Raw genomic sequence first — 11488 nt, 5'->3', positions numbered from 1 at the left:
GAAAAGGAAAAGTGATTTTTACAAGTTAGCGCAAAGAGCAAGCGGCCCAAGGAAAAGGACAACGGCGCATGCGCACTAGAGCCTTCAGGGCGCGGGGCCTACTCGCGAGACTAGTAGGCGTGATTGAGAGGGGCGGGCACACAGGAGAACGCACGCACTCACCTGCTTCCCCCCACGTTGTCACTCCCTCCTCGCCATTACGCCGCTTGAGGCGTGCTGACGCAACGTGCGGCCGAAGGAAGGGGCGGGGCCGGGGGCGGGTCTCCGGCAGGCCCCCCCTTTCCCTTCGGCCCGCCTCCCTCCCTTCCTTCCTCCCTCCCTCCCTCCTCCCCATCCCCTTCCCTCTCCTCCCTCTCCCCCTTCCCTCCCTCAGTCAGCCCCGTCAGCTCCGGGGAGCGAGCGTCGCGTCGCGTCGCGTCGGCCTGGCCCGACCCGGCCAGCGGGCAGATGCCCCGAGCAGCCACCGTCGCCGGTGCCGCTACCGGTGTGGGAGGCGGGGGTCCGGCCCCGAGGGGCTGAGTGTGAGAGGGGGGGGTGGGTGGGGGTGGGGAAGGGTCCAGGGAAGCTGGGCCGGCGACTGGGCGGCGCAGAAGCGGCGGCAGCGAAACTGCGGGGGCCGGTTCGGGGTGAACCATGTATTTCCTGAGCGGCTGGCCCAAGAGGCTGCTCTGCCCCGTGGGGAGTCCGGCGGAGCCTCCCTTCCACATCCAGACCGACTCACAGAGAGCCTTCTTCGCCGTGCTGGCCCCAGCCCACCTCAGCATCTGGTACAGCCGAGTAAGTCCCGGAGGGGACCCCGCCACCAGCCCGGTTCCGTCCCCTCCTCCATTGTCTCCTCCCCCTTCCCCCTCCCTAAATCCCTCCGCGGCCGGGATCCCTTCCTCCCCCCCTCTCGCCTGCCCCGGGACTAAGTCCCTGCCCCCGAACTTCTGAGCCCTCCCTCCTCGTGCGCTCCTCCTCCTGGGGATCTTCCCCGAACCCTTCCTCGACCCCCTCCATGCCCGCGGCCACATTCCCCAAGCCCACGCATCCTGCCTTTCCCTCTGTTAATTTTCCCCGCGCACCTCTTGCCCTTCTATACCTGTTTAAAGGAGAGTCGGGGAAACTCCCAGTTTCCTCCTCCCTTTTCCTGTCTACCTAGTCCGACTGGGGGATGGACGCTAGGGAGAAGGGGGAGGAGGCGGCGGCGGAGAGGGAATACCCCAGGCTGGACTTTAAAAAAAAAAAAAAGAAGAAAAAAGTTCAGTCGGACTTTGCTGCCCTCGAACATGTCCACTTTTAGGAAAGCTCGTCGGTGCCGACTCAACTCGCACCCACCCTGCCTGAGCTCCGCTGTGTGGTACAGAAAACATTGGCAAAGTCCGACCGAACTTTTTCCCTTTTTTTTTTTTTTTTAAAGCAGTTTAAAATAAATGGCCGGGGGACATGCACCCCCAGCTTTCCTCTGCAATGGGATTGGAATTGGGTGAACCTTAGGTGGGTGATGGAATGTCAAATAGCAAGCATTTTCTCTCTGGCATAACTTTGGTGTTGAAAATTGTGAGCGGACCTCCTTCTCCTTCCCCTTCTCTTCTTTAAAAAGGAATGGTTGATAAATATACACGTTTAAAGTTCCTTTTTTTTTTTTTTTTTTTCCTGCGCTCCCTTTGCCCCCAATTATATATTTTTGACTTTTATCTCTAGATTTTTTTCCTACAGGAGTGATAACAGGTAGAGACCTTATTATTCCAGTCATTCCGTAATCCTAGCCCCCAAAAGAGACTTTTTAAAGGAAGGCGATGTACAAGTAATTTTTTCCATTTTCTTTGAATTTTAATTATTTATGTTCTACTTACAGCTTATTGTCATGGATAAATGAAACAAGTTTGAAAATAAATCGTGCATGAGATTTTCCTCTTCCAGTCTCCCAAACTGCTGTAGGCCTATTTTTCGAAATCTACAGATTAAAAAGATTATGTGCCATTCTTTTTATTTTTATTTATTTTTTAGGAGGCACTACCCAGCAATGTCTAGGGTGGTGATGAACATTTAAACTTGCTAAACATTTTTTTTTCTTTTTGAAGTTAACTGAACTGTGTGGAGATAGGCTATGATTTCTTGTCATGTGACCTTGTGAACCAACTGGCCCAATTAAGTTAATACCAGAAATCTCTCAATGTTACCATCTAAGTGTCTAATGCCCTTGACTGTCCTCACAGTGTGGGAAGATTGGCTTTGGGATTTTGGTAATGCTGATACTTCATAATTTGTTACATCAAATATATGTCTGATTATTCTTGTAGTCTTTTGTCAGAAATAACAATAAATAACATTAAATTTTTTGAGATAGGAAATTTCTGAGCTTGATTGGGTTTGTGAATATGTATTCTGTTTGTACTAATTGAAGAACCAGAGTAAACGGGAGTAAACATCAGTTTAAGCACTTAATATTGCTCTTAGCATTTTGAAACAATGATTTTTTTTTTTGAGCATAGATTTAGGTTTGGAAGGGGATGAGTTTATTCATTCTGATATCCTCATTATACTCTTGTGGAAACTGAGGCCCAGAGAGGTCAAATATATTTTGAGCAGATTTTTAGACTAAAATGGAGCCCAGTCTCTATATCTTACCAAATGTAGGCAGAAATAATAATTTGGACTTCGTTTAAAAAACAAATTTTTTTATTTAGAATTTTGCTAGATTATGTTAAATTGCCTTTGTAATATTTGGACTGCACTACTTTTTTTTTCTTCATGCTAAATTACATGTCCAGTTTAATATTAGATAAAATTAATATGAGGAGAGTACTGAACTGAAAGGCGCTTTAATCACACTAAAATGGATAGCGTTCTAGGATTGTCATCAGGATAATTCCATCCAGCATTGCTTTTCATTAAACATTGCATGGTAATACATAGTTAATTAATTTGGAGGAAAGGTACTATATAAATTCAGTAATCTAGTACAGGCAGAAAATAGCTCCCTTACAAATAAATCTCTGCCTCCCTTTGATGATAGAGCCCCCAAGTTGCTACCATCAGAATCACAGTAAAAAATTTGGAAAATCTCTATGATGCGGGGGAAAGATTCCAATCTTTGATTCCCAACCCCCCTAGCTAATGTAAATTACCCTTTGACTCACAAATCCTGGTCCCTTTGAATTCCAATAGAAGATTGGGACCTGTCCCAGCCCCACCCGGATCTGAGCCAACTTTGGGGCTACACCCCAAAGCCCCTCGAGCTAAGTCTCCGACTTAAAAGGACCACACTGGGAACCCCTCTGCAGAGATTCCAAACATGCTAGCCATGTGAGCACCCTCTGTCCAGTGCCCTCCTTATCTCTACCTTCACCTATCTCCTACTCCTAAACTCAATAATAAACCTCTTTTATCAATCTAGCTCTCCGGGCCAATAAATGCTTTTATTGGGAATTCCACGCTGCTACTAGATCCTTGCACCGAATCCAAGGGGGTTGCAGGGGAACTCTTGTTTGATTTCCTGTACCCCAAACCTTCCACTAGACCTTAACTAAACCCTAATTTCATTTAGGTACCGCAAATCTAGACTTCAACATGTGGTCTACATCTCAACATCTAGATTTATGGAGGTTTAAAGTGGAGAAAAAGAAGAAACCAGAAAGTTTGGAAAAGGTGACTTAAAAGTCAAGTCTTCCACATGGCACTGGTTAGACTTGCATATGTCCATCTTGCCCCAATTTGTTTTTTCTTTTCCTTTGTTAATACTAATTGAAATTATAAAGTAAGGAAGAGTTTATTTGATTTATATTTTAGTTTAACCTGATTAATAAATTACAGTTTCATATGGTATTAGAAAAAGGAAATGGGGGTAACTAGTTGGTGAAATGGATAGAGCACCTGCCCTGAATTCAAATCTGCCCTGTCACTTAATACTTCCTGGCTGTGTGATCCTGGGCAAGTCACTTAACCCCAATTGCTTCAGCCAAAAAAAAAAAAGAAAGAAAGAAAGAAAGAAAAGAAAAGAAAAAAAAGTAGAAGAAAAAGAAAAAGGAAATGGGTACAATGACAAATACGGGGTAGTTGAAATCTACGCCTGATTATACAAAGAAAGAGAAGGTTCTTTTCTCCTTTTTTTTTCCTGGACTATGTCATCCATTCCCTTCAGGGCCCAGAACTTGTTAGTAGGATATGTAGTTCAGTTACATATGCTTTTGTGGACCAACCTGTGAAGCCAACCATAATTTATAACATTGTTTCTGTGGGAAAAATTTGTCCTGGTTCAAACATAACCTCATTTGGATCATCATTGCTGCTTGGAAATCGTCTTGTACTTTTACTATTTATCTCATTCTCAACAGCAACTGTTGCAAATCTCTTCTCTGTCAGTTCCTCAACCCTTAGGTTTATAATAGATGATTTGGTCTTCTGCACTGAGAAAATAAATCCATCAACTCCTCAGATTATCTCATTGACATCACTTTTTTCATATATCAGGGGAATAGTTATCCGCACTCTTTTGCAAAGGCTAATCCCTCAAGCTGTGTTCTTGATCCTAATTTCTTCCTTTTTCTTCTTATATTTGTCCTTAATGTACGTTCTTTACTGGTTCCCCCCACCCTGCTTCCCCTTTATCTATAAAAAACATATAGAGGTGTCTTAATCCTTAAAAACTGTTCCCATACCCCTTTTATTCTAAGTTATGACTATAACTACTTATCTCCTATCTGGTTACTCTTTATGTAACTACTTCTTCATCTTATAATCTGGCAATTTCAGCTGCTCTATAGAAGGTATTTTCATAAAGCTGGCCATGTTTTCTATGTCCAGTGGCCTTTCTCTGCCTTCATCTGCCATTACTGCTTTGTAGCTTTATTGCCCTTTCTTTCTTCCTTGGTTTCATGATTATGATTTAGTAAGTACATTCAAATAATACTGCATAGAATGAATGATTACCATGTTTTGATTGCTTCTTTTTTATGGTTTTTCCTTTTTATTGGATTGTTAGCAAATCTTTTTAGTTTTTAACTCCAACATAACTAAGTCTTGAAATTCTTTTCTCATTGTCATTATCCTAGCTAGCACAAAGGCCTCATTACTCCTTTGTCTGAACTATCTTCTTAAGGGCTCCATCTATGTTTATTGTTTCTCCTTAATTCTTCATTAGTAGAATCATCAGATTAATTTTTCTTATAGTTATGTCATTCTTTGCTGAAAACCCTTCAAGGGTTCCATATTGCTTACTGAGTAGTTTATTTACTTTTCCTGGCATTTAAGAATTTCCACATTCTTAGAACATTCTAACTGTCTAACTTTTCTTATTCTTCTTTACACATACTTTGTGACCTGACCAAATTAGACCATTCACTGCCATTACTAAATACCTTTATTTTACAAGCCTCTGTTCTTGTTCATGCTGTTCCTTATGCTTGCAATTACTGTTTACTTTTGGATTATTCCTTTCCATCCTTGAAAGTCTCGCATTAACGTTATTTATTCTGTGTTCCTTTAAGTCACTAATGATCTTTCTTCTTTCAGATCTCTTTACTTGTACCTCTTATAAATTTATGTCTTGTGGCTTGCAAGCATATGTGTCTTTTCCCCAACTATAAGTCCCATTAGATTAGAAACCATTCAGATCCATTCAAGTATTTATTTAATGCCTATTATGTATCATTTCACTGGTGCATTTCCTCTGACTCCCAAGTTCTGTGGTCACCTCACCAATATCATTTTTGAAAAGCTTTTTTAAATTGATATCTTCTATGATCATAGTTATCCCAAGTATCCCTCCTCTCCCCTGTCCCAGAGTCCTCCCATATAATAATATTTTTTTAAAGAGGGGAGGAAATCAGCACAACTTACCAAAATAAAGGTCAGAAAATATGTATTATGTAACATCTATGGACTTTCCACTTCTTCAAAGGGATGGGTTGCGAATATCCTCTCATAATTCTTCAGTTGAGTTCTGCTTAATTTTATAACTTTGTTACCTTTACTTTTGATTTTTCTTTTTTTTTGGTGTATGTGTTTTTTAATTTACATTGCTGTAATTACAATGTTTCTTATTTTCTTGATTCTGCTCACTTCACTCTGCATAAATTCATATGGATCTTTCCATGCTTGTCTTTATTCATTATATACTTCATTTTTTACAGTATATTAATATTCCATTATATTCAGTACTGTAATTTATTTGGTTGTTCCCCAATTGGTGGGTCTCTACTTTGATTCTAATTCCAATTTATAAAAAATGCCTATATAAATAGTTTGATGAACTTCTTCTAAGTGATTTCATCGGAATAATGGAGTTTCTAGTACAAAGAGTAGGGATGTTTTAGTTACTTTATTAGTATTATTCCAGATTTTTTCCCAAAATGATTTTGAATACACACACTCTCCTAGGCAGTGTTGCTAAATTCTATTCATAGTGTTCTAGTGTTCCAGACCACTTTACTGTTACCTCCATAAAACTTTGTATATATTTGTATATATATAGAAAGAGTTTCTTGTTTTTGTTTGTTTGGTTTTTTTAATGGTCACTCTACTGGCACTCTGTTACTGCTTTTGCTGCCTTTTTATTCACTGATTCTGCATTTCTTTTGTTAGGGAGTTTTGAGAATTCTTGTTTACTTCCTAAAAATATTTCAAATGCCACTTTATTATTAAAGGTCCATATTTTTTCCATATAGGTTTAAGCTCATATTTAAGAAATAAGTTACTTTAGGCTGCATCCTGAGCTCCATTGTTCTTTGGAATGCATTATTTCATTCCCTCCTGAGTTTTCTGGTGGGTGCAGAATAATCTTGCATTTTATTTTCTTTCCTTTGTATTTAAAGATCTTGCTTCTGATTACTTACTGAACTTGATCCCATTGTTAAATTTAAGACCATGTGTCTCAGAGTTCTATTACTTTTTGCATTATGGTGTTATACATTTTTTTTGTTGTTCTGTCATGTCTTCTTAGGAGACCGATAATCCTTACACCAACTTTGGTCATCTTGTCTTCAAGTTCATGTTTTGTTTGCATAGTAATTGTATTTTCTTTTAGTGTTGATTGTTTTTTGCTTCTCTTCTGGATTGTCCTTCACTTTTGTATATTTTATATATTTGCATTCCCAATCTGCTGTGAAGGCCATAAATTTTATTCTTATAATTTCCATTTCTCTTTTGATCACTCAGAAACAGTTTGTTGTGGTTCCTTGTTTTTAAATTCTTAAAAAGTGAATCTTCAATCAAAAAGTCTTCTGTTTCATCAAGTGTTGGATAACTTTCCTTTGTTTTGCTGTATTTATTCATAGTCACTTGAACTCATTTACTAGATCTAGAGGCTATATTTCCTTATTGTAATGTTTTTCCTATTGAATTATCTGTGTATATTGAAGGATTTTGAATTTTCATTTTCCTGAGTTCTTTGGCTGTCCTTTTTTTACTCTTCTCTTTCTTACTGTCCTTACTAATTGTTATTTCCTTGGAGACTGGATTTCAAAGCATCACATCCTCCTCCCCTGCTTGGCTATTCTTGGTTCCCCAGCCCAAGTCTCCACCACAAGTGACTTTTGAGTGGTTAGAATTGGCCCTAGTTGCATGCTGAGCTCTTTCTCTCAGGATTAATGGAATGCTCTACAATACTTTCTTCACCTCCTCCTCTCACCCACACATAGTGTCCTGTCCTGTTTCATAAAGCTTCTGTGCTGGGGCAGACAATTCCTAACATAGCCATTTTAGACCTTTGTTTCAGTGGTATTACAGGTTTTGGGGCCTTAGCAAGCTTTTGCTTTTGAAAGGCTGTCTCACTGGATGGGGGTCTCTGAGCAAATTTCTGCACCTTTGAACCCAGGTCACTCTATAAAGGAAGGAACAGCAATGGAGTGGGATTTGTTTTTGTTACAAGCCCTGACATATATGTGGAGTACTAGGCTTGGTAGTGCAGCTTCACTGCTTGTAATATGGGAGATGAGAGAGGGGTCAGTGAGAGTCCTTTTGTAGTCTCAATGTTCTAGACCACCTGAAAAATTTTCTGCGACCCCAGGTATGTGAGTATATAAAATAGGACTACAAATTTACTGATAATAAATCATAATTTTGCAGCTTCCATGTTCAGCTACGGTTGCGACCCACAGTTTAAAAAGCTTTTCCTAGACCATGGAATCTGTTGAAATTGTTTTTTATCTATTGCAAATTATGTTTTGGGAGATGTGAGAAGTTGTGGGAAATTTAAAAAAAAAAAAAGTCTAATCCTCCATCTTGTTGCTTCCATGACCCCATAATACCATTATTGATGAGGGGGGAATGACTAGGGAGAAAACTCTCTAAAACTCCTTCAAGGAGAAGTCTCCTTGAATCCTGGTCTCTGTAAAAAACCCCACCCTGAGAGAAATAGGATAAACAGCTTCATTCTGTTTACCTGAGAGAGGGCACCACCCCCATTGTTAACTTTCACTATTTATTAAGCTTCCCATTGAATTAAAGCTCAGCCTAGGGACACTCATTCAGTTCTAAGATTCTCTATTCTAATTCCAGGTCAGGTTGCACCCATTCCCCATCAAGAGCAACCCCCAGTTTGTAGCCAAGGCCTAACTTGGGGCTCAGTCCTTGCAGAGAACCTAACATACCAAGGAATTTCTCTCTCCCTAGCATAGCAGTAATCTCTGCCCGCTGAAATGATATTCTCTCTCAGTGTTACCCTCTCTTTATCTTTCTCACCTATTTTCCTAACAAGACTTTATACCTCTCTGTCAAGGATTTCTTTGCTAGAAATTCTCTATTTCTCTGCCAGGACTCCTCTACTAGAAACTTTATATTTATCTGTCAGGACTTTGCCACCAAGGAATTCAGTCTTTCTATTCATGCATAACAAAGGCTGACTTCCCAATGCCAATAATAAATTTCTTTTTGCCAGTCTAGCTATTTGGTTCGGAAATCTCTTCATCTGCCAGAAGGGGGTTCCCACAACTTCCTACTGTGCTGAATCCTGGGGGGATTTAGGGGAGCCAAACCTCTTCTTTTGGTTCCCTGAACCCCAAGCCTGCTACTAACCACATCATTCAACTCCCTAACCACCAGGAACCCTAACCTCATCATTTTTGGTTCCCTAACCGGGAACCCCGAAATCTAGACCTCATCATTTAGTTCCCTCACCGGGAACCCTGAAATCTAGATCTCATCATTATAACTTGTTGTCATAGGTACAGATGAAGTAAAAGATAGTCCCTTTTTGCTTAGGGATATCTGTGTTGCTTTTGAGAGAGATCAAGATTTATAGGAGAACGTGGTTTAAAATTAAGGCTTGAGTTGTGTGGTGCAGAAATATATCTATGTTTACTTATTTATAAGCTATATATGTTATTTAATTATTTTGTATAATTATAATAATAAGAATATTTAAAACATGTTTTAAAACTTATCCAGAGGGTATGAGAAAGATAAAATAATGTTTAAAATGTTATTTAGTTAGCAATGACATAAAATTTCTTTGTTCTCACTAAAATATTACAAATGATGTTAATAAGGTAATATTTTTAATGAGAATTTGAATTTGCTTGAATATTTTTGAAATGTTTAGTTTAATACTTTGTGGTAGAGGGGATTCAAAGATCTGATTCTAAGTTCATTTTATTTCAGTGTCAGGCTTTAATGATTGTGTGATTTAGTAATTAACTAATTTTACAAACATTTAGATCCACAATTTCTTGTACCAATTATGCCAAAGTTATTGTTGGTATTTGATTGATGTATTTTCATCTTTTCTGATAACAGTCTTTTACAGTTTTTAATTAGTGTTTGTAAACTAATGGGAAGATTTGCCATCTTTAAAATTTTAACAAATCAGGTCAAACTCACTGAAATTTCATTTGGAAAATTTTTAAATAGACAGTTTTGGTCCCCAGTTTTTTAACTTTACATATATGAGAGTTTTTTTTATAAGTGATGCATATCATTTTCAGCAAAAGATGTAAGATTAAATATTCAGGAGGAATGGGTGATCAGCAGTGTGAAAAATTGCTGAAAAGAGAATAAAAACCCATCAGCTTTAGCATTTGGGATCATTGGTCACTTTGAAGAGAACAGTATTGATAAATTAAGAGTCAAAATTAACAAGGTTTAGAAATCAAGAGATAGAAAAAGGAGCATGATGTCCTTAATAGAGTTAAGGAATTTAGAAGAGGGATGGATCTGTGGGAGAGATCATGTAATGAGATCCACTATGTAAAGAATAATCCATCTGTGTTTGTTCATCCACATTAGTTTATTCTGTCCCACAGGGAAACAATAACAATAGAACAAAAATGAAAAGTAGAGGGGGTATAGGATTCTTTTTTTACGTGCTGGCTAAAGGATGACTAACAGTCATGAAATAATTTGGGGATTGGTACACTAGGAAGTGGAGATTTTTCAAATGGGTCCTGCACATACTCTTCTGAGAAGGAAAGAGGTTGAGAATTTGCATAGTTATTGGGAGTGTGCAGGTCAAGTGCTTTAGCAGCTGAGTGGGGAATGCTGCCCTATGATGAGTAAAGGTAGTGTTGGAGAAAAGCCCCAAGAGTTTCTACAGCCTCGTTTCACATTGCTACTTTTCTTGCATTCTGTGTTCCAACCAAAATGGATTATTAAATGTTTCCCAGATTTGAATACCATTTTCTGCATCCATACATTTCTTAGTCCATTCTTCCATGTTTGGGATTCATTCCATTTTCATTTCTACCTTTCAGAATCCTTTTCTTCCTTCAAAGCTCAACTTATGTGATCTCTTGTCTAGAAAGCTTTCCTAATCATCCTGGATGGAAGTGTTTTCTCCTCTCAAACATTTAGTATCTTACCTATGGGGTTTTAAATTATCCCACCTACAGTAAGAGAGACTGAAACAGAAATCTGAGCCAATTGCACTTTATTATCCTTCCAGTCTTTCCTAGGGCTAGATGTCTAGTCATCCCAGAACAGTAATACCAAACACCTTTGAATAAACAAAATAACATGTCAGCAGGGTCACAAGTTGGGTGAAGCAAGGAATATCTTCACATAAGATAATCAGGCTTCTCCTTAATTTCCTCCCAATTTGGGAGAAGTGGTACAAGCTATCACAGTCAGTGACCTAAGCAGTCTGGTCATAAGATGGTCATCTGCTCCTGTTGGACAAGTGATTTAAAACAGGGGTACAAAAATATTTGGGGGACATTCCATGTAGTTGTCACCTGACAAGCTGGGATTGACCATCATCATAATGATATGTAGGAATATGAGATAGAATCCCCTCTCTGCTGGGAGATGCAGGTCCAAATGGGAAAGAATTTTGCAAACCCCAAAGTCTGTGGCAGAAAAAGGAAGTTTTATTTTTCACTAAGAAGCACTCTCTCTTTCTTAGCAGCAGATTTCTTAATGAAGAAATTTGCAAAGAATTTTGGCAGAAACCTATTTTATGAGCAAATCTTGGGGCAGTTTGAACTGATTTATCAGACCAGAATCTCCCAATTGAATGAAATTACTTTGAAGACTTTTTCATTCTGAATGGGGGAACAGATTTCCCAAAAAGTTC

At 39.1% G+C, this 11488-nt stretch overlaps 1 protein-coding gene across 2 annotated transcripts in view; it reads left to right on the top strand.

Annotated features, from left to right (window-relative positions):
* Window positions 1–548: 548 nt before the first annotated feature.
* The window catches only part of RIC1 (RIC1 homolog, RAB6A GEF complex partner 1), a 130582-nt gene continuing 119642 nt past the window's right edge, over window positions 549–11488 (top strand). Inside the window, exon 1 of one of the 2 annotated variants that reach the window (XM_031962024.1) lies at window positions 549–777. In XM_031962024.1, the coding sequence (XP_031817884.1) occupies window positions 634–777 (144 nt within the window). In that variant the 5' untranslated portion in view covers window positions 549–633. The remainder of the gene's footprint in view (window positions 778–11488) is intronic. The other variant, XM_031962014.1, reaches the window with a different exon arrangement.

The sequence above is a fragment of the Sarcophilus harrisii genome, chromosome 1, assembly GCF_902635505.1.
Source record: "Sarcophilus harrisii chromosome 1, mSarHar1.11, whole genome shotgun sequence".
Classification (NCBI taxonomy): domain Eukaryota; kingdom Metazoa; phylum Chordata; class Mammalia; order Dasyuromorphia; family Dasyuridae; genus Sarcophilus; species Sarcophilus harrisii.
Note: the sequence above shows the minus strand (reverse complement) of the source record. Positions and strands in the feature narration are given on the sequence as shown.